Genomic DNA, 27,561 nt, shown 5'->3' with positions numbered 1-27,561 from the left:
GATGTTTGGCATTGACAAATATTCACCTCCAACAACGGATTCCAGCATTTATTTTCTTCATCAATAATAATCAAGCCCAACAACCATTTGGATTTCTGATTGGGGTGAATATTTGAAGTAAGAGAAAGAGAGAGAGAGACACACACGCAGGTACTGTAGTGGAGGAAGTCCTTTAATGGAGAGGAAAAAGACAGAACTGGCAGAGGGAGATAAGACACCCCAGACGGTGTCCTGAAGACAAAAAATGAATTGAAAAGAAGATGGGTGGAGGACCAAAGGCTGGAGAGGAAGGGGGGGGGGTGGCGGCGATGGTGCGGGAGGAGGGTGAGTGAGATATCGGCCATGCAGAATAGCGGGACACCTCATCTTGTTATCCTTCTGGTTCGGGCGGCTTTTTTGGTTTTTCGAGATAACAGGCGGTTCTAGATTGTTGCTTTTGAGTTCGTTAAGCCGACTATGCTTATTTGCACAAAGTGCGTTGTGGTCAGTACGGCGCGTGTGTGAGCAGAATACTTTTTTGGGTGTCCTGTGTTTAGTTCTTATAACAGCATGACGTGTGTAGGTCTGGATTCACGTTTTATGTGAACTTAGTCCTTTGCATCACTGCAGCACATTTCTTTTTAAATATTACATCCTGCTAACACTTTTAAACTCCAAACTACCTCCATATTTCCAAATCGCCTGGCCATAACACTTCATTTCCTCCTGAGGTTTTTTGTATTTAAGTTTTTTTTTGGAGGCCTCCTGTATATTTCCGCTGCACCAGTCTGCCAGCATTGAAGTGGCACAACTCCAACAGTTTCTTACATACAGTCCTGGATGGCAGCCATTCGCAGAGACCTTGTTGCCTCCTCTTCACATGGTGTACGCCACCCAGTAGATCACGTTCACCACGGCGAAGGTGAAAGGAAACACGGCCCTGGCGTAGATGTCGATGGTGTCTGCGTCAATGGGCTTGCACACGCACTTGGAGCAGCATTTCTTGTCATCGGCGCTCTCCTCCGGCTGCCTGGACCTTCTCCTCCTGCTCGGCTCGGCCTCCTCGCGGCCCCCCTCCCCGGGGATTTCGGTGCTGGAGCGCTGGGGCCGACCGTGGCGGTTGGAAATCATCACGCCCTGGTTCATGCCAGTGACAGACAGGGAGAACAGGACCATGGCCTGTTTGCCGTTCTTCACAATGGACTGTGGGGGGGGGAGAGAGAGAGAGAGAGACCAGTGTGAGCACTTTCTGAAGATGCAACGGTGTCGTTTTGAGTCACTCAGAATTGAATATTTAATCATATCAGGGAAACTTGTTGGTTCGCCAATCTGCCTTCTGATGGACTAGTTGTGGAGAAACCGTACGAATGTGTAAACCCTGTGTAAATATCAAAAGACAAAAGAGAAGTAGCAAAAATGTGTTTTAGGAGAATACCATGATCCAGTTTTTCATCATTAAAAATCCCAAAAGATTTGAAACAAGAGCCGTAGAATGCCTCGAGCGTTTTGTCAAACCCCCTCTTGCATTTTCCGCACTTTACACTCATTTTGCTTCATAATAGTAGTACTTTGAATTTGTGGATTTCTTTACTCTACAGACATGGCGTTTGTACATTTTCTTTTATTTGAAGCCACTAGATATTTTCATAATGAAACATTACAATCCAGGACTGCTCACAATCGCCACTGGAACGATGTGGATTAGAAAGTCTTCGGGACTTGATTGAGGAAAACTACTCAATGAGGTAAGTATTTGTATCTGTTACTGGAGTAAAAACATGGATACCACACACTAAAAGTACTCCGTTACAAGTCCTGCATTGAAATAGTTACAAATGATTTTGCTTGAAAAGTGAGTCAAAGGGTCTATTCAACTAAGTTGCCCAGCAGTCAAATATTTTGATTTATGTTCAAAAATCTTAATTTCTAAACATAGATTTGACATATACACATTAAATAGTATTCAAAGCGTATAGATACTTGTAGTGGAAAAGCACAAAGAACAATATTTCCCACTGAATACAGAGTAGAAGGACTCAAGCTTTGCTAGTTCTCTGTTTGTCTTCTTTATTTCTTTTGCTTACTCTTTCTATCATCTCATTGTATTTGATCCATCTCCTGTTGTGAAGGAATACCTCAGTAAGATATATATCCACGGCAAAGCAAACAGACAGTTTGATGAGAGGCCCCATTACTCCCTGAGGGGAAATCTTCCATTTCCCCATCACGCTCTATAGAGATGTATTGTCTCGCTGAAGGTCAGCGCGATGGTTGCTCGTCAAACGCCGGGGTTTGAAGCGCCGTCACAGGTCTACGCTTGAAAAGGCGTGCTCATTGCTCACAACACCCCCCCCCCCCCCCCCGCCTCCCCCCAGCACTCCCACATTGTGACCTGCTGATGGGAGAACCTCACGGGAGCCGCTTCCCTCACCTCCGAGCTGAGCTTGTTGGCCTTCACCTTGGCCTTCTCTTTGAGTCTGTAGTCAGCGTTGTAGTGCGCGAAGGCGTACTCGATGAGTGCCGCGAACACAAACACGTAGCAGATCCAGAAGTAGACGTCCAATGCCTTGATTGCCGAGGCGCGAGGCAGGGAGGAGCGGGCGCTGACCATCAGCGTGGTCATGGTGAGCACGGTGGTGATCCCTGTGGAGGCAGCACAGCACGCAGATTGGGGCTCATTCGGCTGACGACATGCGGCGTGATGACTTTGGCGCACCAGGGGGTCGTTCAGCGTATTCGCATCGAAGAATAAACGAAACCTGTCGTCACAAAACTCATCAAACGGCCGTCGATCATCATCACTTCCTTCAAAGTTTGAGAGTAAACTTGAAATGATATTCACGATACTGGAAGGGAACGGCACATGATGTTTTTTTGCCTGCGTGACACTTAGGCAATAAATCCCAACAGGCCTTTCATCTGGCCAGATGTCAAGCACCAATTTTCCTCTTTTACTCATTAAATATCTAATAGGCGTACATATTGCCATGAAATTCACTGAGGAGGATGTGCTCCTGGGAGGATGAACTTGGACATTCAATGAGGTTTCAATGAGTCAGCGTAATGCACAACATTCCTCACTAAATGAGAGAAAACTAAAGTATATTTTGACTTGGTTTTCTCTCTGAAGGCATCAGCGCCATGCACTTAACATTCATACCACCGGTAAGGCTCTAATAATTGCAAAATAGTCACTATTGTTCGGTCAAGATGAAGATTTTCGACATGCAGTCTTGTTAATGAAAGTGTCTACCTGAGCATGCTGCAGCACAGTAAATCATTGCGTGGTTTAACCTTTCCACAGAGGAAGGAGCAACAACTTGTCCACCTTCAAAAATGACATTTTAAAAGTTTAAAAGGAGAGCATCAAAAACGTTTACCAACCCAAGGACACACGAGCAGGGACTGCTGATTGGCTGATCCAAAAGGACACCCAGGACATGGCGACCAGTAGTATGGAAGGCATGTACGACTGGATGATGTAGACGCCTCGATTACGCCGCAGCTCGAAGCGCAGGCTGAGCCTCGGGAACCGTCCAGCTGGGAAGGAGAAAACAGACACTGCGTTGAAATGCTTTGCTGTCTTTAGGAAATTAACACAATGCTTGATTGCTTTGCCGTTATTATTTGTGATCATTTGTGCCCCTGGTGATAAAACCCCACGATAAAACATAAAAGAAGTGCTGTGTAGATTTTCCCAGCAGCAACTTCTATCTTCTCTTGAACCTCCTGCCTGGCTCATCAACAAGCCTGACTTGATTCATTCCTTCTATGCATAGAAAATGACCAGAAAAGTGCTTCAAGTTCAAATCCAAATCTTGCTTCAAAAGAGCCTCTAACATTCTCACCAGATTTGAAGTTCATCATCTCTGTGACAAACCGATAGTCTGTAATGGTGAACTGGGAGAGCTCTAGTTTGTCCAGGCCGTGGATGTGCTTCTGACTCTCTGACCAGTGGTACACAATGTCCTCGGAGGAGTAGCCATCTAGAAAGAAGAAAGATATTTCATCAGTCCAGCCCACAATCAGGGTAGAAGTAGTAATGGAGAAAGCTTCTAACCAGGAGGCAATAATTCAACTTGTTAAAATGATTTGCCAGCATGCCAAAGAGGTCAAATGAATAGCAGTCTTTATTGATTTATGACCACTTATCCATTGTAAACTGGAGTGTTTATTCTCAAAGGTAAGTTTCAAGTTGTCTTTAATACAGCACAGAAGCTCCAGGGAGGGGCTATCTGGTCATTGACAAGTGGGTACCCCATCGTTATCATCTCTGGGAGTTTTACAACTTGAACCCTTTCACAGTCCGTTTTCAGTTCACAAAAATGTGTTAGAAGCCCTTTAGGTCCCTCGCAACATGTTTTATCATTTGTTTGTTATTACCTCACCCCTCTTGTGTCACTTCTGGTTGCAGAAATATCAAATGTCCTCGGCCAAAAAGACAAGATGATGATGGCAAAAATGCCAAAATCAAAGCTCCTGTACATACAGTCTTTCCTTGGTGTCCATTATTTATGTAAATGCTGACTTACAGCTCTCCAGGTCCAGCATGCACTCCTGTTCATCCATGGGATACTTGGTCAGGTCCATATCACACGCCACCGTTGAAGTGATTCTAGGAACAAAGCAGCCCAGTCAATTATGACCCGACGTGCATCGTCTGATGTTTCTTTGACACTGACCAACGTGGTCTCAAACGGCTCACTTTCACACGGTTCCACCTGTTTATCCTGCCATTACAAGATGTTCTCCGGGGGGGGAAGCAACATTATTCAGTAAACACAACACCGACGTTTGTCATGAAGTGAAATGGCCAAATGTTTGGCAAACAGTCACATGTTTACACACCCAGAGACACGGGGCAACATCAGTATTCACCTGGAGTCCTGTTTTTGGCCACCTGTCAAATACACCTCAAATATTCACTCACCCTTTATCTCTGACTTTCACTGGCTCCTGTGATAAATGTCTGGCACCTGTTGAATGAGGAACAGCCCCCGATGCTAATGATCCAATAGAAAAACGTGTTCAGGCAATGCTACTAAAATGCATAGAAACCGCTGTTTCTCTCTCTCTCTGTCATTTGATGATGTGTACTTTCTCTTCCCGGCCCCGTCCCTTCAGTCTGCGGCTCCTCCACAGTGTTTTAGTGCTTTGGACAGCTCCCCCCCCGCCCCAGGCCCCCTTTTATACACTCACAGAAACAAACAGCGCTGTCCCTCGTTCCACACGTTAAGACGATTGATTTGTCTAATCCTAACAAAGGCTTCACCATAGAGGACATGGATCAGAGAACCATCCCATTCATCCTTTTCTCTCATTAGTAGCCTTTTGGGAGGCGCTGACTAAAAAAAAGATGCCATCCCTCCAACAGAGGCAGCAGAAGACAAAATGCATGTGGGGTGTTCGGGAAGGGAACGAAGAATTATATAGTTTGTCATCCAGGTCAACTATTGTGTTTCCTGGGTAAACACATGCAATGCTCCGCCTGCTCGTACCGGCTGCTGTACAGAATGACTCCGTTGGGCTGAAGGCGGATCAGCTTGTTCTCCACGGTGACATCGTGGAACCAAGCAGATTTGGCGTTGACGATGAAGGTGTCGGGCACCCACAGCTTGTCCACAAATCGACTGTCCAACCCCAGCGTCTTGTTGGTGTGATTGAAGGACAGGCGGTCATCGTGCCAGCTCTGCCGCAGGTACACGGTCATGGTGTAGTCCTGCCAAGGGGAGCGCACAAACAAACAGACACACGTGCAAACGTGCAGGCTGAGTCAAGGACATGGTGACACACACTTTACAGAAAGAAACACCTACGCTGCAGCAGTAGGGGGCAAAAAAAGGAATAAAACTTGCTCTTTGTTTCATTTCACAAAATATTCTTTCCAAAGCCAGTTCGTGTCGCCTGAGGTCTGAACCCTATACAAGTCAATTCAAATAAAGCTTCAACTGTGGTTGATCAGTTTAGTTTTGAAGAAAACCACAAAACGTGGGAAACGTGTGTCGTTTGTGCCTCTCGCTTAAAGCCGTACGAAGTGGACGTGGTCGCCGGGACGTCTCCCGTCTGCTTTGAGTGACAAAAGAGTAAAAAGATGGAGCTATGTAGTATCCAGTTTTACCTGGTTTCTAGCCCAGGGGCCAGCATTTATTTGAATGCTTGTGGATTTTCCACCGTTGAAGCAAGGAAAATGTTGATTTGTGTAAAAAGAATCAGCGCCACATGCATAAAGGGCATCCGCTAGACTTGCCTCCTTCCATCCAAAATCCCTAGTAGAGTATCGAATGATTTAACAACTCGGCCAATGTGTCACACATGTTCACACTGAGTACTGCAAGTGGGATGAATCAGGATTATGCAAATAGCAAAGCTTTGATTTGTGCCGCAGCAGTGGACTGACAGGGAATCTGTGTGGAGGAAGCTCCTCTATACTTTACCATGTTGGCCTCGGAGATGTGGTCGATGCTGGCCACCTCAATGGCCATGGCCACGTTCACTGGCGGACCTGTGGGGGGTTAAGGGGGGGGGAGGAGGAAAAGTGAGAGGAGAAAGCAAACCTCTCCTCCGAACACACACCCATTTTGCTCATTTTGAGCCCATCAATTCCTCCCCTCGGCCCTCCATCTCCCATCTGTTTTCCCTCCCGCCCACCATCAACCCACGCCTCAAACGCTCCTACGGTGCATAGAGATTAAGCATTATCCCGTTCAACCACGCTAAGTGGCACATCACACCGTGGGCATTCATCGACGGCGGCACTGGGCTATCATGGACTCGCACAGAGGGGGGAGAGGGATGGGGAGGGGGGGGGGGGGGGGGCTTCTGGCAAACGCGCACGCAAACACACACGTACACCAGCACTCGCGCTAACATTTCCACTCACCAGTTTGCCGTATGATTAGCTTGGAGTGTGCCTCTGTGATCGGATGCTAGAGGGCAGAAACTACGGGGGGGGGGCGCACTGATAGCAGAAAAGCTATTCATACCGAGTATTATGGAATCATATATTAAACCATTTCAAATCCTATTTGGTTGGCCGCAGACTTGATGTACAGTGTGTGGTGATTTATAATGGCATGTTCATTGAACGCCAAGGGCAGCGGCACACGCTTAGAGGGTGTCACCTTATGTAATAGCAAGCATGTTTAACATATTACCCTCACCAGTGATTGTGCACGGATTAATAATACGTTTTAAAGACATGAACTGCAGATCTAATCAAATAGAAAAGATGGTTTACCATATGCTAAAAAGTTACAGTTAATATGGCATATTTTGCGTCATAAAACCTAACAGGAATATTAAACAAATACAATAGAGGTTTTGAAATAAGGTCCAAAGCAAGAACTCAAAAGTGGTGATCTTGTTGATATACTTTTTAACAATAAGCACTGTAATAGAGGACACTGTATTTTGTTGTTTTGCTGGCATGTAATTTAACATTATAGGAGGTCCCTTTGTAAATAATAAAGCCTTAATATTTTATTTTTTACAAAATATTGTCAAACCAAAATAAATGGTTTAAATTATATTTTGCCAGTTGCTCTTGTCGATTCTCTAAAGTCATATTTATGAATATATATTTAAGATACAAAACACTCTGTCTGTTAATCCACTTTTTCTTTGTATTTGATCAAAAGTAAAGGGCTATGGGATATAATTTGAATGAAGGGACTTACTCCCAATAAAACACATGATTCCAGCCCTTCCTTTTAGCTTCCTGTCACGTCACATGATGCCGTGTCACGGTGGTGTGCGTAGGCGTGAGGTGACAGCGCTCCACATTTTCACCTTTGCTCAGCTGAGTTAAGCTGTGAGATTGAGAAATCTATCGCTGTGGTCATTGGATGCTTCACATCTTGCAGCCATTCTTAGCAACGTCTTCAGAGCGGTGCTCACTGTTTGCACCACCCATCTACCTCTCGTTCCTGAAGGACATTGTCCTCGACAATCCTTGAAGCAAAGCCTCTCTTCACCATTATGTTTTTTTCTTTTTTTTTGTGCCCTTAACAAATGACTCAGCTAATGGAAGAGTCAAAGCAGGTATTTACATAAGGCAAATACGGCTTTGTTCAAATGTCAAACAAGAAAAAAGAAGAAGACAACCTTTCAGGGTAATGGAATTGGAGGATGAAATGTGAACGCCCGTGTTAGCTGCAACTGGAGGTGGGTGATGCTAAGGATGGCTGTAAATGTGAGGGGGTGAAATGCAACCCAACGCCAGGAGCAGTAGATCTCATACTCACCTCCTATCCCAGGGCGAAAATTTCTGGCATAGCCCTTCATTAACTCATCCAGGTTTGGTAACCAGGATATTTGAATGTCTTTACCTACATAGTCCCCAATGTCACTCAGCATGGCCCTAAAGGAGAGAAACAGCAAACACAGCAGCTTTCAGAGGTCGTCCATGCCCGGCCTCAGATACAGTCCCAAACTCAATGCCAGCCAGCGGGAACTGTTGATGGAACAAGGATTAGAATTCTCTGTAAAAGACAAATGAAAGACATTTCTATTTGCTTTTACAGCCGCATAATTGTTTGAGTTCTTTTGCTACTTTTGCTAGAAACAACCTGTAAAAACAACAATGACATATAATCAGCTTTAAAATGAAGGCAAACATGCTAGTAACAAGGTGCTTATCTACACAAAGAAGAAAACTCCACTCACATATACGTAGCTTTGCTACATCAAATAAATCCACCTTATGAGTTATTCATTAGTGAAGATTATGGGACTACAATAGTCTAATAACAACAATAAGAATACATGTTTTTCTATAAATATTTATAAGAGATTAAAGTTAGATAAATCAAGCTTTTTTTGTGCCCTCTTTTTTTATTGATACTTTGTCTTCATTAATTCATGAATATGATGCAAAGCACTGCATTTATATGCATCTATCACTCAGTGCAAGGGGTGTGCTCTCATATCAGCCTCATGAAAAATGTATTTATTATGCAATTATGTGTCAGCCGCATGTCATTTAAAAACAACATATGGTTACCCTGGGAGTCTTTGAAATGAAGACATTTGTTTTATCTTCTCAAATACCTTTGAAGCCTGGTTGGCATTATTTTCTTCCTTTAGGGTCTCCAGAGTGTTTGCACGAGGAGGCTTATCCTAATTTATCTGTACGGCTACAGGTTTCACATTTTATCAAAGCGAAACGTGTCCTCGGAGGAGTGCCAGAGGTCCCAGAGCACAGCACACCAACAGACATCGCCTCCGTGCTGGGTTCGACGACGGCAGCACAGCTCAGATTCCACCAGGTGGCAGCTTTGCATTCTGAACCAGAGCCCGGTAAACAGATGACATGCAGATACATGCTGCCGTACGGACCTGTGTTGTATTTTAGTTTTGGTCTAATGGGCGACACTATGCATCGTGCTTCCATTCTACGTGAGCAGGGGTGTGAACCACTAACGTCTTCCCGCACACAGTCTGTGGCGAAGAATCTGATTCTAGAAGTCCGAACGGCCATCCGGAGGTGAAAGAGCTGACTGACGTGTGATGAATGAATCGAATTGAAATGAAAGGTTTCACTGACATTCAAAGTCACAAAGGCTGGTGTTGGCGTTGACCAGGAAATGGACCATGTGGGGGCCTGATCGAAGGCACAGTTATTAAGCAACAATGGGAAGCCAGTCAGTGGCCTTTGAAACAGGGCTGACATTTGGAGAAAGTCGACTTCTTGAAGAGCAAAGCATTACACCCAGACCGGAAAACTGACCTCTTCAGTAGAAATGAAAAACGTGCTAATTATGAAATAGTTTTTTTTTCTCGGTAAGAACAGAAGAAAAAAAAGATTGTTTTTGGAATATCGTTAACATTTCCCTTTCGAATCAATGCTATAGTGCAGATGTATTTTTAGTCGGGCAATCACTGTCATTTCTGAAGCAAATGAGAGCACTGGGTGAATTAATGAATCACTGAGTGACTCCTGGATTTCTTCACTAATTGGAACTTTCTAAATATGGAAATAAAGAGATCCATTTCAAGGCGGCCTCCTCACATGGTGGGAGGAGAGTGAGTGTCTGCTATAGGGACAAATCCCACCGTACCGTATTGGACCATTTATTGGACCTTTCTGTTCCTTTTCAGGGACTTCTCTGCATTCTTGGTATTGCGATCCATAACATTCACGAGATGTATTTATAGTCACCGATTACTTCTCCTATTGGAACACATTGGAAGCGTCAATCATTTATCGATTCCAAAATACTGCAGTGAGACTTACTCGACTCACAAGATCTTTTATCCCTGATTCTTTTCATTAACATTTGTAGTAAACTAACAAAATGGACAATTGTCACAAATGTCACAGATGTGTGGTTTGCTGACCCAGAATATGCATTTTCCAACCACAAAAATAGCCAAACTGCAACATACGCAGCCCTCCAAGGAGTTGAAAGGCATGTGAGGGGTCGACTGTCTCTTTGCTCTCCATGGAGATTTCTCTAAACTTTCAACTAAACCTCTGTATCTTCTCACTCCTCCATCCATGACAAACGGTGGAGAGCGTTTGATCCCAGGCGCTCCTCTCCCTTCTGTATTTCCCCCCGGAAAACAAACGTCTCCCCCCAAAGCCTGGATCTGCACCCGTCTGTTAATGAGCTGGCATTAAACAGATGGGCAAAGAGCAGCAGCCCCTCTCAAATTGATGGGGCCTCCTTTGTGAACGTAACGTTTATGCTCAGTGTGTCCGTTTTTTATGTGGCGTCGACGTTAGACGGGCAGCTCGGCTCGATCCATTTGGATAAGTCATCATAAAACATCCACAAGTCAACGGGCAGCGGCCACATTTATAGGCCTCTGTGTGTAGCTCTGGGTGTGTTTGAGTGTGTGTTGCATTCACTGACAGTTACAGGAAAAAATTGATCCCATTTTTTTTTTTTAGCAAACAGATCATTTCATGGACTACATTAACACTTTATATTTACTGTTTTACTTTTGGGTATAGAATCCATGGAGGAACGTACTTTTTATTTGACGTGTTAAAGTCTCAATGAACAAAAACTGTATTTTTTTTATTTGTCACTTGACGAATAAAGTAAAGACTTACTTTTCATTTATCTTTTTATATATTGATTGATTAATTTTGTTTCTTCATACTCGAGCAAAATTGGGAATGTTGAAAACAAGGATGGTGTCAAACAGCATGTGGATAAACAATTGAATGTATGATGCAGAGAAAAATAGGTGTGGAAAATACTTTGTGTTTGTCCAAACTTTTTATTAAATGTGGATGAAAAATAAAACAAGTGGGCACCAGTTGATCAAAGAAAGGTGCTGAGCCTGTCAGCAAGTGTGTCCCAGTTATAAAATCCAATTTGTTACCAACTAAGTTGTTTTTTCAGTCAACCTCTTGTCCTGCACATCGAGCCGAGAGAAAGCACTGTGATTTGGTTTGTGTGTGTACACATGCTTCAGGGTTAGTCGCATAGTAGTTAGTGTGGACTTTTTTAATATATATGATGTGTTTCTAACTTTTACCAATGTGTGCAGAGTCCATATTTCTGTTCCTATCACATGTGTTCAGAATAAATATTTTGCAATGGAGGTCAAATATCCTGCGTGGCTCCAGAGGGTATTTCTTTAGAATATATCCCAGATGATGTCACCCCGATGATGCGGCTCAAGGAAACTTCAACAGGGTCAGAGTCTGACCTCTGACCCACTAATTACAGGCTGGTCTCTCGAAGCGATGAGGCCTCCGTTCCTCTTGATAAACACAGTGAAGTCTACAGCTAACCGGGCACAAAGCCGTGTACATCAGAGTCGAAGGTTTCAGAGAGGCTGTGATATACAGTATATTTGATCATCATATCATCTGATATTACCAAATTGGAGTTAATATATCGATTACTAAAATACTATATTGTTCTTCAGAAAGAGAAGACAGAGAAGGTCCTGTAGCTACATTGTCAGTTGTTCCTGAGTTATTGCAAGGCTTTACTTTAAAATCACTGATGATATTAAAGCCATCTGAAAATGAATAATCAAAGGCATCTTATTATTATCTTCCGTTTTAGCTACAGCCCTGATTTAAAATGTTGTGAAATGAACAACTCACTGAAAAAATGATATATTCTTCCATTATTTATGTTCATCTCCAACATTCCATTTGCAGATGGGCTTTAAAGAGATTTTTTTTTTTAAACGTATTTAAATACAGAAATGAAAGACAACAAAATATTTAATTTGTCTTAAGTTTTTTTTACATTTCCGTGTCCCTTCACTTCCTCAACCTGCAGGAGGAGTGTCTGGATTACGGAGCCGGCTCATGCAGCCACAGGAACATGATCCAATCACCGTGTTATTGGGAAATGTACTCTTCGGACAGGAGGACAGATTTAACCCGCTGACTCAGCCTCTCACACAGATTGGTTTGGATCACTGTGCCACTTGCCGTTTAAGGACGAGTGTGACCGATCAGAGAGATCGTGACATGTTGGGATTAAAACCTGCTGCGTCGCATCTTGCTGCTGAACTGTTATATGATGACATTCGGAAATAGTGTTCACGTCTCAACTCATCTGACTTTATTTCTACAAAGCATTTTGAGATCTTATAGCAGACAAGGCATCGCTGTATCACATGACCTCATCACGCCCCTTTAACATGGCGGCGGCTGAGCCAGCAGCTCGCGGCTAACAGTGCGAACATGTTGCGCTAACATGCAATGAACAGAAAAGTGCTGTGAGAGCTGTTGTTAAAGATGGCTACTCAAAAGGAGGCCGACTTTGTTCTCTATTCGGGTAGACGTTACTCCACTAAATCATTACATAGACAATACCGGTTTGATGCTGTTAACTTTCCTGAATATTGAATAGAGAAGCTTTAATACTTTAATGCGGTAGTCAAGTTTAGATAATTAGTTATGCCTTTTTTGCCAAAAAGTGACACTGGCTCCAGTGACAACGGTGTGTTAACATCGTAGTGTAAGGTTCACTCAAAATTAGTTTGCCTGTGTAAATAAATTAAATTGTTTATTCAAACTCATTACGACCGTGTTCTTAACTAAGCTATCCTCCATTTCATTTCATTTCAGCAAAAACTGATGCACTATACTGTGCCCTGAACAGTAGATTCCAAAATGACACCTGCCAGTATGTTCATGGTCAGGCCCCTTGACATCACTTTCTCACTGTGCATTTATGGTACTCCAGGAGAGTCCAACACCTTGGAAAACGTGAACAAAACATGCATCAAAGCATCTCGTACGTGCTCCTCTGGATTGTGTTCTTTTCAGAGCCACATTCTGTGACACTTCAGCTGGAAAGAAAAGCTGTGAAATCTACGCCACAGCAAGAGAGACAAGGCGTAACTCAGCAAAGCAACCTTGGTGAAAGAGATAAATGAGGAGCTAAAAAGAGAACTGGAGTATTTCTGCTCAGAGCCAGGCACAAGTGAAGGAAACCGTTTGCAACTTTCAACCACGCAAACCAATGTGTGTCTATGTCTGTGTCTATGTGTGTGTGTGTGTGTGTGTGTGTGTGTGTGTGTGTGTGTGTGTGTGTGTGTGTGTGTGTGTACGCGAGCGAGAGAACAAAAGAGAAGCCTACACTTTGCATTGTGCTGTGAATAAAATGATATTAAAAGCAGTGACTTGAGGCATGGAAATCCAATTACAGCAGCTGTTCCTCCCCCTGCTGGTGGACAGCCAAGAGGGACAAAAGAAGTGATTTTTCAAAGTTCCACCCAAAGCCAAGTAGCTTCACCCTCTGCCCCGTGTCAGAACACGGTCTTGGGGGGGGGAAAATGGGGGTCAGCAGTGGATGCTGGTTAGCCTAAGAAATGGATGCCTTTGAAAGCGCACAAGGACATTTTTACCGCACACAGAGGAATGCGCTGTAGGCCTCCACTGAAGACGTACATAAAGTGCTGAGACTCACCCTCGTGGTCTGGGTGCACCGGGTGTCCCATGCGGACAGAAGTCACCTGCTTTGTATTCAAGACAGCTGTGTGAGAAGGTCATTTACAACGCTGACAATCAGAGGTCACAGTTGGACTCCAAATCCAAATGGCACTGAGGTTAATGTGGTCTTAGCTCATAGGATCCTTATTTTAGCTGCAGATCCTACCTAACTTCAAATCTGCAGTGCAATGCCCTAAAACAAATGTGAAAAGACTGATTCCAGCTCAATGTGCAGCAGTCAGGAGGCGTCGTGAGCAGAATTTAGTGGCGTATTTTCGACGGCAGGCGTCCATCTGTTAATCTTCCCGTCTTCTTTAAACTCTCCAAACTGAGCTTCCGCCTTAGTTGTTGTTTTTAGCGGAGGGGACTGTATACTGTTGTAACCCATCATGGCACCGCGTGACCCTGATGGAGCAGGCCTGGGGGTGGGCGACGTTACACAACAAAACGCACCCACTCACCTTGCATGGAATTCATCTATACAAAATTAGAAAAAATACATAAGAAAGAAAACATCCCCTCTCTTTGCTTAATGGAACTATTTGCATAATACACAGAGTGTTGTGGGTGTGGAGAAGCCGCATTACCTTGGCACTATTACTGTATATTGATATTATCGGGAGACTATGGCAGGCTTTACACAGCAAAATAGCAATATTTTAACTTTTTTTTCTAAAGTAAGATGTTGTGGATTTTCTAGTGACGCACTGTCCATTGGGAAGTATTTGTATATCTTCTCACTATGTTATTTTCATTTTCAGTGGTCGTTTGCCTTTTTTAGTGGTTTAACTAACTTCAACAAACAGGTTTTCGACAATGGACAGAAATAAAAAGCAAATATGATCTCACCACGTGAAAATATCCCCTCCAAAGAAGATCACAGCAAGACTTGCCATGAGAAAAGTTGGGATCTCCATTCCACACGCTTTATGGTAAATAATTTAGTGTAAAAAATAAAAAAATAAAAAAAGTTTCCCGGAATGGAGTTTTATTTCAACGCGCTCTCCTCGTGATCCGGCGAGAGAAAAGTAGAGTGCGGTGGTGCTGATGCAGTCGAGGATGATCGAGGGAAGGAGGAGGATGATGGTGATGATGATGATGATGATGACCCCATGGTCATGATCCCCGACTCCTGGCCACAAGAGCAGAAAGCACCGAGGAAAAGGAAAACTCCGGGTCCGACCGCGACAACGAGCCGATCCAACGCTGCTCCCGACGTCTGTCCGCCGGCAACCGAGCAGAGAGAGAGAGAGAGGGAGAGAGAGGGAGAGAGAGAGAGGGAGAGAGAGAGTGAGCGAGAGAGTGAGGGAGAGAGAGGAGGGGGTGTCACTAATCTGTCTATTTCCTCCGTTGCTTGCCTCCTAAACATCGATTCAATCTGTGTGTGGGGGGGGGGGGGGGAATGGGAGGGGGGGGGGGGGTTTATGTAATGTTGGACACATTCATATCACGCCCATTAGGTGGCATTTCACTCTGGGGGAAAATAGACAATTACAGGGGCTCAAAGTGCCCCCCCCCCCACACCCCCTTAACACCTCGTAATGAATGCAATGAAGGAGTTTTCACAATGTGCCACCCTTTAACCTTGTTAAAATATCTCGTATACATTGTTGAAAACATTTGAGCAATGCACATGCAGCTCGGGCTTGTCTCATTTTGCTTTGACAATTCAAAGTGTGTGTGTGTGTGTGTGTGCGCGCGCGCAGCTTGAGGTCACCGGATCCAAAAAAGCCTTAACAAATATTGAAATAGATTAAACAAAAACAAGGTATTGTCATCTCACTAACTTTCCTATGAATTTTCCAAGGGAATCATTACAGAGATTTGATGAGCTTTCAAGAAGCATTTTGATCTCTTCTCAGCTTGATTAAAATAATAAATAAATAAACGATTGATGGCAAATGTATCCTCTGTTCTGACAATGTGCAGGCTTTATTTGTCTCCTCATTAAAAGCAACATTTACGTCTGCTTGATGTTGCCCCTTCTTTCTCAATTCCTCATAAACATTAAGATGTATTAAAGGGCAGCTTTAGTGCGTCAATTAAAAAACGTGTGCAAGTAAAAATCACATTGTGCCAATTCAATATGGACCAATTACAAATCAACGTCTTTCCCGGTGGAAAATAGATCGCAGACATGAATGCTTGACAAAAGATCATGAACCTATGAGACATTGACTGACATTAAGTAGATAAATAAACCTATGTTGGTGAAGGATATTATATTAGATTCAAAGGTAACTGCTGACAGGAAGTCACACAATGCTTTTTTCAAAGAATTTGTGTATCATCACAACATTAGAAGTCACGTTAGGCTCTGGTGCTACTGTTATTCTACCGGTAGATTTCAGGTGGAAGTTCATTTATTTACAGTCGTCTCCAGGCCCCGCCCCTTGCGTCCCGTCTCCTTGGAAACACTAACAAACACGGCGGATTCACTTTCGCAGTGACAAAAAGTACTAAATATAATGTATGTAAACATGTAATGTATACAAATATCTTGCCAGGAGGTGGATATTCTTAACGCGCAAGGTAAAGTCTTTATGTTTGTTAAATTAAGTTACATGTTATAAAGCCTATATTCAGCATTAGCGGTGTGAACGCTAGCCGTCAAGTTGCCTTGCTTCCCTTGCGTAGCTAGCTAACGTTAGCCCTTTGAGCTAGCCTTTCAAGCACGCCGAATTCCACTCTAGTCCAAATCTAGTCGTTGAATGTTGCCACACATTGTGGCAATGTCTCAGACATACGAATCAACATCGGCTGCAAATCAGTCAGAGTCTATCTTTTAATCGGCAGGCAAGGCTAACGCACTAAATAAAATCTCAAAATGACACTTCGACTTTTAACAGACACCAGCGGAAAGTAACAAGTAAAAAGCAAACGTTCAAATTATGCCCAAAAAAAGTTAATAAAGTTAATAAAGGCCGTGTCCGCCGGATAAACGCATTGGCTTCCAACAACTCGATGGACAATATGCCACGTTAAATCGTCGGTGAACTGAAGAGGTGTGTTAGCCTTCAGACCAATCTCGGGGAGAGGATAATAGTGTAAATTGTTCCTAATGTCATTCATAATTCAGGTGAGATGGACGTTGAAGAAAGTCCATCTGACGTGGCGTCCGACAGGTGTGGACTGCCAAGTGTCCACCTCAGCACTGATGAGGACAGTGATGGTGAGTGACAGCCCGTGTCGCTGCCTTGTTGTAACTTGCAAGATATCCTCAATTCTCAATCAAAATTATGCACATAACTGTCTATTTTACGTGAGTTTTTGAGTGGGATCGGTCACTTCAAACATTTATTTCCGAAGATTTTTCATGCCAAGAGACCTTTAACGAAGAAGAGCCGGCCTTCCCTCCTGATTTGGAGTGGTTAGAGGAGTTGTATAAGTGAGTGATTCTTGCCTTTCTGTGTTCAAATCATACTAAAGATTTTGTATCAATCCTGTTGACTCACTGTAATTCTCAACATGATATTTTGATAGAAAATAGCAAAGCTCATTATTATGATTATGATGATGATGTTTCTGAATCCTAAAACCTTAGTACAAAAACATCCAGGCAAAATAGTGGTCTAATTGTATGCATTTACATCACGCATAGTCAGATTTCGCATTAAACATGCAACCTTTGCTGAATGTTTCCCATCTGCCCGTAGAGATGACCATGATGATGTTGACGGCGATGGTGACCTTGCGGTCGCGGCCGTGGATGGCAGGAAGAGGCGTTATGCCGAGACAGCACGGATGTTCAAGCTGAGACGAAACCTGGACCAGCTGGACTGCTTTCACCGACAGAAGGAGCATGACGTGCTGAAAGCCAGGTCCGGACTTGGCAATCTGCAGACCTTTAGAGCCACAGCAGCACTAAGAAGAAGCCAAACAATTTTCCACAACCGTCTGGAAAAGATCCTTTTTTTGTTTTATTCCGCTTTCCCAGGTCATTGCCCTCTTGCCCTTTTCCCCCAGAGTGAATCATTTCTACACCAATTGATTCAGCTATTTGCAGGAAACCGACCACAGAGAGAACATTTCCCATAATGTCCTCTCTACACTTTTTATTTGTCTGCACATTACGGACCCAGTGAACTGTGATGCGTAATGGCAACAAAACAGCTGTTATTTTCCTTTAGCAGAAAACATCCAAGGTCAGATGTGAGTTTAATGGAACCTAAGCACACCTGAGTTTTAACCACGATGCAGCTCTTGCAGTACCCTGAGCCGCAATTTTCCTTTTTCCCCGGTCACAGATTGTTCTTTTGCACACAAAAAAAACCTTGAGGAATTCAAAGCTGTTTATGTGTGTGTGTGTGTGTGTCCATTCTCATCTTTTCAACATCTTCATTAGATTACCTTGTTAACCCAGATAATTGTGTTCATTTTACCACAATGGCCACAAGGAAATCCATTATTTGATGCTTTGTGTACATTGCACTTGGAAATGTTCTTTCGGATTTGCTCATATCTGGGATGTCTTCAATGTCAACACTTCCACTGATCCGTTTTTATTTCATGTTTTCTTCATCATTTGTTTCAGGGATGAGCTTAAACTCTGTCGTCAGAACATTAAAAGTTTGGTGGAGCACAGGGATAACTTGGAGAGAGAGATAGAACGTCAGAGAGCAGCACACGACAGGCGAGTTCTTTTTAGTCACATATGCGATGTCCCTGCTTTGTGCAATCCTTGTGTATTCCACTCATAGTTTATTTTTAATCTACAGTGTGGCTGTGTTTCGTTTGCGATCCCAACACAAACATTTGTGTCAAGAGCTTCAGAGTGAGGAGGAACTGGAGGGCCACATCAACACCGGGCTGAAGCAGCAAGAGTGAGTCAGAGAGGAAAATCATTTGACAGTAAGGAGCACTGCACAAGAAAAAAAGCGGTCACTCTGTTTTAGGAAGTGTTTATTTTTCTAAAACTGTTTCCATCACCCATTAGAGATTCCCTCAGAGTCGCATTTCCGCATATAGATCTAGCTTCTTACCTCTACTGCAACAAGTTCTGGTAGTTAACATTCACCTCCAGTCAAAAAGGTCTACATTCATCTCTTTCTGAATCTTGCCTCCTCAGACTTGTGCTGAGGGAGGTTGAGGTGGAGCTTGGCAGGTTCTCCTCGCTCCGGCACGAGGTGCAGGAGGAGCAGCGACTCTTCCAGGCCCATAAGAACCAGAAGACATCGACAAGGCTGCAGCGGGAGAGGAAAGCCAGCCAGAACCTGCAGTTCAAGATGCAGCATCTCAAGCAGTAGGGAAAACAATTGCCTTTTACGCACACACTGTTTTTTATGTGGCTGTGTGACAGCTACTGCTATGTTGAGTTGTTCTCTAAATACAGTTAGTGCATCAAAGTACATCCAAAGTACCACACTCCTATGGAGGCAATACTTGTAATATGACATTGTGCTGTAGCATTTTTCTATTGATTCTTTGAACAGAAGCCTGTATGGGGAATCCGTTCTATCGACCTTGAAAGGCCATGGCCATGACTGAAGTGTTTAGGATTGTGTTCTGTTAGGAAACAGGCAGCCGCGCTGAAGAAAGAGGAGGCTGGATGTCAGACGAAAATTGAAGAGGGACGGGCAAACCGCAAGACAGCTGCCAAGTACCTGAAAGAGACCATAAGAAGGTAATCGGCTTCTAAGCCAATGAAAAGCCTTCAACTGGGATGAAGAATTTGGTGTTGCTCAGAGGACTCTTTGGAGAGTTGACATATCCTATTGAACATTTACTCACACTGGCAACATTTATCATAAGTGGGCCAGACAGCACACTTAACACTATAAACTCAACACTAAAAATTGTACAGAAGGTAAAATTTCACTGCCCCTTCACAAAAAACGTACAAAATACAGTCTTGGATGAGAAATCAGCTTTCACCATGGGACAGTCTAAAGTCACTCCGGTGCAAGGGACTTTGCCCAAAGTAAATGCGGTCCCAATCGTCCACCTACAAGTCTTGAATGAGAAGCTCTTGTAATGTTTTTAGATTATGTTTTTGTTAAAAAGATCAATTAAAGACCCAAAACAACAATAAACTGCAGCAATGGGTCACATGTTACCCCATTACCGAGATGATATTCACTAGTTTATTATGAGACAAGCCTACATGCAGACAATTAATCAGAGGCTCAAAATAGTCTGCAACACAATCACTATAAACTCAAGCAAAATATCTTTGACGATACTCTAACTTTGATTAACATTCATTTCCTGCTTGGAATCGTGAAGGAAGCTATTGGCCAATCAGACGCCTTTCCTTCTGTCTGATTACTTCCTCTGCTTACCATTCCTCAAAAAAATCATTTGAATAGATGTATATTTGTATGTTTAGATTTTTATAAATGCTTATGTGAAACCTGAGCTGAACAGTGTTTTCTAACGGTAAGCCCCCTAAGAGCTTAAGTAAATGTTATTTTTTGATAATACTGATTTCTCTGGGTCATGGGAATCGAACGTAATGTTGCAGTGCAGTAACGGCCGATTGTTTTTTCTGGGACTGTCCCCCTTTGGTTCAGGATGCAGCAGCAGGAGGCTGAGAAGCAGCAGCAGAGGAGGGAGTTCCTGGAAAAGAGGATTCAAGCTGTCAACTCACTGAAATCTAACATAGCAGCCACCCAAGTGAGCAACACCATCTCATACTGATCTGTAGCAATGTCATCGTTGTTTCTGTAGTAATGAGAAGCCCTAGCTGTAGAGCTATGGATTATGTACTTCTTTATATCTACCATATCTATAGTGCCATATACAAAAGACTCCAAGGGGCATAACAGTACAAACTCTATTTAATGATGCATTATAACTTTATTTGGGCATAACTCAAGGCATGTATTAAACTTAATGTCCATCTCTGATTATTATTACTGTCGAGGGGTCAGAAAAAACTTCACCGCCATTATTGCTCTGTTAACAAAATAGATTTGTGCTCTGTCGTTTTATGGCATTAATAGCTCTGTTTCAGGGGCAGATGTTGCAGTGTAATATGCATAAAAGAGTTGTGTGTTTGCATGAACTTGTTTGCATTAATGTCTCTGATCATTTGAATCTTACATGCAAATTTCTCATTGGACAAAAATAAATTATAACTCCCTTTTTAATGCCACTTGAACCTGGATATATTTATCCCATCCACTCTGACCAAATTCTCCTCTTGGCGAGGAGAGATGTGAAGCTGAAACCACATTTTCATTTCTTTCTCATTATTACACCCCCTCACGGATCCCAGAATGCGGTAAATTCAGCTCTCTGCTGTTTTCGCCAGTACTTACACACTCATCATCATAATCTACCAATGCTGTCCTAATCATGCTGAGTGCTGTATTTTACAAGTCCACCCTCAACAGGTGCATTTCATAGCTTAGCGTAAAAATACCTCTGTGACAGTGACACACACACACACACACACACACATTGGCGTGATCAATGTTCTTCTATTTTCTTCATGGATGTGTTTTCTTCAGGAGAGCTTACGGGTGCAGCAAAGCAGAGCCAGGGCAAATGCCCAGAAGGAAGAGGTGCGACAGAGACAACTAAGAGAATCCCTTGAGGCCCGAGGAATCAACAGTACCAAGCATATGTACCAACAGAAACAACTAGAGGAGATAAAACGAAAACAAGCGTACGTCCTCTCCTCTCCTCTCCCACATGCGTGTCCTCCACTCCCACGCCATGCAGCAGTGTGTGGGCGTTTTCTCTCGCTGTGTGCCGAAGAATGCACGGCTGCCATTTCAGTATAATGCCGTGTTGTTGATTCGCACTTTCGCAGGGAATTCGAGGAGAGGCAGAAGTCAAAGAGAGTGGAGATTGTGGCAAAAATCCTTCAGGAGGAGCAGCAGGTAAAGAGCAGAAAGAGACACCAGGCACTGCTGCCCAAACCCTCAACCTGTGACAAAACCCCGCGCGCAGGGAGAGCAGGAGAGGAGCTCCTCCGCTACCTGGCTCCCAGGCCGCCGTCGGCCCCCGAAGAGAGAGCCACACACGTGAGTGGTTCGCAACATCCCAACATCCCAGACGGCTTTCGATGAATCGCCGTTTTAGCGACCCAACGTGTGCGCTCATTATTTCAGCAGCTGATCCGGTTCAGTGACGTCAGCAGCTCGTCGTCAGCCTCCTCTGATGTTGAGGACCTGGAGGAAACCAGGCAGCGGGACGAGGACCACCAGAGCCTCGCTGGCAGCCTGGCTGAGCCTGAGTTCTCTGGGCTGTGGGACCAGAATTACGAGGTGCATTTAAAATGAGCCACGGCCAACCAAAAGCAAATCAGTGTCAACACTCATGAACCTGGTCCCATTCGCAGAGGCCACATCTTTTGTTTATGGAAGTGCTTCTTATCTCATATTATAGTAAAAGTAAAAAGAAATATGTATATGAAATTATTCAAATAATGTTTGCGATTTAACTGTAACTAACCAAATGACTGCTCAAGACTATGTGACCGATAGGTGTCAAAAAATGTGCATTAACACAACACATTATTTGTGGTGGAGTATCTTCAGTGCTGTCCCCATGTTTCTCCATCAGCTGCTCCTTTACAGGAGGCTAAACCAATGAATCCACTAACAACCTTCATTAATAGGATACAAATACTACCACTACTAATGATAACAGAGACGAAGACCAGATAATAACAATGATGATCGTCACCATCATATTCATTGCCACCATAATTATATGCACAGATCAAAATCAGAATCTAGTTAAGAAAAAAAAGTATCCCACTGGTATCTGTGTCCATAGTAATACTAGCATGTTAGCATACAGTAGACTGGGAGGCAACTAGAGCTGCCTTTCTCACACAACACATACAGGCTTAGCTGATCTGTCACCAGATTCACCACAACAGATGCTATCATCTATTTATCCACAACATCATTTCATAGCAGTAACAGCATCAAATTCTGACATTTCCTCGATCTGAAGATGAAGTGCCTTGCTCAAGGGCTGTTCCGTGGCAGTGGTTGATGAAGTGTCTCTCGCTGGCGGTGAGGGGGATGTCTGTCTCAACCAGCCAGTCCACGCACTTGAAATGTGGGACGTCGGGCGTCCCTCCTCCCCGAGCTCCCCCGAGCGCCGGGCCACAGGTCTCAGCTCCGAGCCACCGGCAGGTCGAGTGGAGGCGCTCTCTCTTCCGAACAGATTAGACTCATTTCCTCATCAAAGGCTTCTTCTCAACAGTAATGGCTTGTGCGAGAGATGAGCGCGGCAATGTAACCAGGCTGAGAAGATGATTCATGAGGGGGACAATGATGAGTCCTTTACAATGCAGTGAGAATAGAGCGGGGATAGATGATCATAAAAAGTGAAATGAGGCTCTTGAAAACACTTTAACCCTATAGCACACAGTTTACCTCTTTTGGTTCTCTTTCAATAACTTAAACTCATGTTTTCCTCATATATTATTTGTCAGCCTGTTCCAACCAAGCAATCTTTTCTTAAAACGTCAAACATTTATAGCGTTTCAAAAATGCAGTTTCTTGTTCAGGACAACATTTATGCCTGTACCGAGCAGGCTGGGGAAGGGTCAACACCTTACTATGTGATTATTTGATGGAGACTCAACCCGCTGTTGCATCCCTTTGTGGTTTCAGAAGCTCCAGAATGAGAAAAGGCCCATGGTGCAGACAGAAGTAAAGCAGAATGAACCGGCACTCAACATTGCTGCTAAAAAGGTTCATGGAACAGAGTTGAAAGGTCGTCCGTTCATCAGTAAACCAGCGGTCATCTTCTTCAAGGTACCTCAGCACTGGTTCTGCAGCGTACACCTCCTGAAAAAGAATATTCAAAGAATATTAAGCATTGTGTGCAACTACGTATCTACGTATATCTTTTGTTGATGCATTTTAAGAGGGAAATACTGATATTACAGTTAGTGTTCTTTTTTAGGACTTTGAAGTTGGAATAATCTATAAGAAGAAAATTGTCTTGACTAACGTCAGCTACGTCACCAACCACTGCAAGCTCTTGGGGGTCTCCGCCCGACTGAAAGGCTTCCTCTCTATCAAGTAAGATTTTACATTCCGGGAGTGGCAGAGGTCTTGTACACTCTTTCTCTCCAAGACCGTAAACTGCCTGTAGACGTCCATGCATGGAACTGGTGTTTCCCTGGGTGAGGTAAGTGTCCCCCCTCCTTCAGGCTTTGTGTTGAGGTGCCCCGTGACTTGGACCTAACTAACTCAAATTAATCTTTATGCTCTGGGTAATTACAACTGGGAGGTGTCAGGGTTACGTAGCGGCTCACCATTACAAATGCCATAAGGAGGTTGGTCGGTGATAAAATAGACACCCCAAATAACACCAAGGCTACAGGTGTGTACAACAACCGATGTTAAAGCTCCCATGAAGCTACTATACGCTTGGTCGCTTGAATTATCACATGGGAACATCTGCTGATGTAACACCACGTAGGAACTCCACACAACCACTTCTTGTCATTTTGAAAGACGTTGGAGTGGACGTGAAAGCCAAAGCCTGTCCTCCCACATATTGACGGCAGCTTGCATGGCCACGAGCGCAGCTCCTCATGTGAGACTCTGCCTCGGTGAGTCAGTCTACGTCTCTGCTGTCTCCTCGCCCCCCCTCCGCCTGCCAGCAGCCCACGGGTGGAGCAGAGATGCCTCGCTCTCCGGGTCACTCAGCGTGTATCACTTTCCCATCAGCCGTGGCATGATGTGGTTTTTTCGTCTCTCTCTCTCCTTTGCGCCTGACTGAGCTTCCCCTGGATACAGCAGGGTCAGCCGGGAAGCCACTGGTGGCGTTCTGGAGCCTTCGTGCTGCGCCACTTGTCTGAACGTATCACCTTCCAGTCCCCCGTGGTCCTCACTCGCACACATGCTGTAATAGAGTGTATTTTATACCCACTCAACTCCCTGCTCCTACCGTCATGCTTTCCTGTTGTTTGCTGATGGATGTCCATCTCCCGAAAACAAAGTGTAAACCATGTGTGTGGCGTGTGTATTATAAGGCACGCATCAATATGAACCCTTTACAGTCAAAGATGTTGGGGTCTTTACATTTCTCCTCCAGCACTCGAGTGCTGCTCAGCAGCAGCAAAGAAGACGGCTATTGTTTAGTGATGTTGCGCGTTGTTAATTTGAGTGTAATGTAACTTTTTTAGTTGCGAGACATTTCTGTATTAATGCCCACATGGTTGTTTATTTAAGTCTGTCGGAAGAAAAGCTTACCAAGAAATGTTATAAGCGGCTGAGTAACTCAAATATGAAACCAGACCATAAGAACCGCAACAATGATAGATGTTCCACCGATACATTGGGTAGAATGAACCTATTATTCCGTTGGTGCTGTATTGACGGACCAGGTACATTTTAGTGGGGGAGAAATAAGCCCAACGACAGATTTATACTAATGTATTAACAGAAGTATGCTTACACAAATTCACCTATTTCACCTATTTCATTGTCATGCACACGATTACTGTTCCATTATTCATTGCCTGTTGTGCTTACTTACATGTTACATGTTGAGATCATGACACCTGCAAACCCTTTGTGGCTCTCCCAGCTGAAGCCATTAGCACATCAGGAGGAAGAGAAATGTGAACTAGGAAAAAACTGGGCCTTTTCACACCATCCAATGGTTCCCTGAACGCCCCCAGAATGTCTAAAAATGGCTTCCCATCCTCCGACTCCCCGCCGACCAGTGTACTGTGCATTCGTGCCTGGATGGGCTCAACAGCCCAGCCCAAGCTACTGTATGGGAAATTCATTTGATTATTAACAATAATGATAAAAGTAAATATTATTTATTTTCCCAAACAAAGATGTCAAAGTACTTTACAAGATAGCTATCACGTTTCACTTGCTGGCATGCATTGCAAATGCAGAGAGGAAGCTCTAGTAGAAATGTGTGAAGCAACACAAACATCTTTTCATTTTGCATCCAGGCTGTGGATATTACACAAAAAAATACAATGTTGATACAATAAAATGTTTGTTTTTCAAATTAGAGCCAGTTAGCGCTGTGATCTTAACCAGACGTTTCCCATCATGCCCTGGGTCATGTAGCCGGTGGGGCTATTGTTTCCCGGCTTCCAGTCGGACACAGACCTAACCGGGATGCATTGTGCGCCAATTACAACGCTAAGTTCTGACAATGATCAGAGCAAACTATCCTTCATTTTGCCAAAAGAAAAGTTTCAGCCTTTTAGAACCATCTTCAAAGTGGTCATCCTTTTGTCTTAAAGACTTTGACTGTCAAATACAAACTTGACAGCTATATGTTTTAATTGTGCCCTTTTGAAATATGTCAGCCAAAAAAGTTTTAAGGCTTTTTTATTCACTCTGAAGTGCTTGTAATCTGTCAATGGAAATTCCAATGACTGACATCAGAAAACCATGCTGCACTTTACTGCTTGTTGTTTTATTCATCTTCCTGGTTGTCTGACTACGAATCTACAAAGAAATAATTCAATAGGACCACTGGTGAAAACTGCAGTGGAGCTTCATATTCTTTAAAAGCACTCGTTTTCTTATCATTTCAAAAGCTAAAAAGTGCAGAAATATGCATTGTTTTGTGGCCGATAGATTCAAAGAGGTCTCACCTGTGTGTGTGAAATAAGTACAATAGCCAGATTTTCCAAGTAGCATTGTCACACGTCGTCAGAGTTCTGATGCTTCACTGTAACGCACTTTCAGAGTGTTTTGCCTCTGTCGAACTGAACAATAAACTGAGGGGGTTTATTGATCCACTGCAGGAAAAGCCAATGAGCCTCAACGTAAAATAGAGCACGGCCTATCAGAAGCAGCGTGCAGCTGCGCTCTCGGCTTCATCACTTCAGTGTGCTGCAATAGATACACTGCACAGCATGGCCTTATTTTGAAGCCCTTTAAATAGGGCGCCAACAGGCGTTTTTCAAACTTCGCCTCACTCAGCATCGAATCCCAAGTGAACTGTTCTATTTTTTTCTCTTTGCGTGTCATTTCATACCGCCTGTCTTGACTAAAAAGAGTCGTACCAATAGGGAAGGAAATTAACCAAATTAAACAGGAATTCTGTGCAGTGTGATGTTCATAATTACAAACAAATTTAGCCAACCAGTTGGGATGCTTTCATACACGTCCAGGTCACAGCTGGATACCAGCTTCAGCCAGCCATCCGGACAGCTGTAGCAGCCACTTCAAATAGTTGGCTCAACCCAAATGCAATAGTCCATTGCGCACGGGTGTTTATTATAGTATGCTCAGATCGCCGATGATGTCACTATTTTCAAGCATATAAATATTGGCATTTATTATAGCAATCAAACAATTGCACTTAATTCACCTTCCGGGTTTATCAAATAAAATATTAAGAGCTCAACTGCTATTTATTTTTTCTATGTATTCTTGATTGTGTATTCAGGTCAAAATGGGCCAAAATGTCAACATATATATTTTAATCTTCAAAAAAGAGCATGACTGTAATCTAATTACATTGTTTCCAACTTTGTAAGCAGATACCATTACCGTTCTGGGACTGCTGCCTAATTATGCTCACAGTTGCATGTTTCCAACTTGTTCACCTTCCGGCTTCTTGTTCATCTTGCGGCCTCTCTGGCTCGCTGCCTTCTATATGCTATTATCGATCTGTTTTTTGGTGGGAAGCGAGTTGTGGAGTTGTTGTGGGCCCTCTGGGCCGTATTAATGTTAACCCGAACATGTGCTGTGATATTTACATGT

General features: G+C 43.5%; 2 protein-coding genes across 3 annotated transcripts in view; one reads left to right on the top strand and one right to left on the bottom strand.

The window, feature by feature from the left end:
• Positions 1 to 154: 154 nt before the first annotated feature.
• On the bottom strand, positions 155 to 15,134 carry gabrd (gamma-aminobutyric acid type A receptor subunit delta). 2 transcript variants are annotated; one of them, XM_037478614.2, is made up of 9 exons: positions 14,744 to 15,134; positions 8,223 to 8,431; positions 6,414 to 6,481; positions 5,478 to 5,698; positions 4,512 to 4,594; positions 3,828 to 3,965; positions 3,364 to 3,519; positions 2,411 to 2,622; positions 155 to 1,182 (listed from the first exon to the last, which is right to left on the bottom strand). In XM_037478614.2, the coding sequence occupies exons 2-9, from the start codon at positions 8,332 to 8,334 to the stop codon at positions 856 to 858; spliced, it is 1,317 nt and encodes a 438-aa protein (XP_037334511.2). In that variant the 5' UTR covers positions 8,335 to 8,431; positions 14,744 to 15,134; the 3' UTR covers positions 155 to 855. The 2 variants fall into 2 exon arrangements, with proteins under 2 accessions (XP_037334511.2, XP_037334510.2); XM_037478613.2 differs by having other exon boundaries at positions 8,223 to 8,338; positions 14,744 to 15,133.
• Positions 15,135 to 16,315: 1,181 nt separating this feature from the next.
• The window catches only part of cfap74 (cilia and flagella associated protein 74), a 36,762-nt gene continuing 25,516 nt past the window's right edge, over positions 16,316 to 27,561 (top strand). Inside the window, exons 1-14 of the mRNA XM_062563556.1 lie at positions 16,316 to 16,431; positions 16,979 to 17,066; positions 17,204 to 17,282; positions 17,551 to 17,715; positions 18,429 to 18,527; positions 18,613 to 18,717; positions 18,963 to 19,136; positions 19,407 to 19,517; positions 20,407 to 20,509; positions 21,349 to 21,506; positions 21,654 to 21,867; positions 21,955 to 22,110; positions 23,476 to 23,619; positions 23,771 to 23,889. Coding sequence (XP_062419540.1) covers positions 16,979 to 17,066; positions 17,204 to 17,282; positions 17,551 to 17,715; positions 18,429 to 18,527; positions 18,613 to 18,717; positions 18,963 to 19,136; positions 19,407 to 19,517; positions 20,407 to 20,509; positions 21,349 to 21,506; positions 21,654 to 21,867; positions 21,955 to 22,110; positions 23,476 to 23,619; positions 23,771 to 23,889 — 1,715 coding nt within the window. The 5' untranslated portion in view covers positions 16,316 to 16,431. The remainder of the gene's footprint in view (positions 16,432 to 16,978; positions 17,067 to 17,203; positions 17,283 to 17,550; positions 17,716 to 18,428; positions 18,528 to 18,612; positions 18,718 to 18,962; positions 19,137 to 19,406; positions 19,518 to 20,406; positions 20,510 to 21,348; positions 21,507 to 21,653; positions 21,868 to 21,954; positions 22,111 to 23,475; positions 23,620 to 23,770; positions 23,890 to 27,561) is intronic.

Source organism: Pungitius pungitius, chromosome 1 (genome assembly GCF_949316345.1).
Source record: "Pungitius pungitius chromosome 1, fPunPun2.1, whole genome shotgun sequence".
NCBI classification, from domain to species: Eukaryota; Metazoa; Chordata; class Actinopteri; order Perciformes; family Gasterosteidae; genus Pungitius; species Pungitius pungitius.
Note: the sequence above shows the minus strand (reverse complement) of the source record. Positions and strands in the feature narration are given on the sequence as shown.

What these genes read in the sequence shown, in the direction of transcription:
- gabrd (XM_037478613.2), bottom strand. Translation starts at nt 14,811, where the DNA reads ATGGAGATCCCAACTTTTCTCATGGCAAGTCTTGCTGTGATCTTCTTT. An exon ending in GGAGGGGATATTTTCACGTG is followed by an intron (nt 8,339 to 14,743) that starts GTGAGATCATAT and finishes TCTCTCCTTTAG; the next exon opens with GGCCATGCTGAGTGACATTG. An exon ending in ACATCTCCGAGGCCAACATG is followed by an intron (nt 5,699 to 6,413) that starts GTAAAGTATAGA and finishes TCCCCTTGGCAG; the next exon opens with GACTACACCATGACCGTGTA.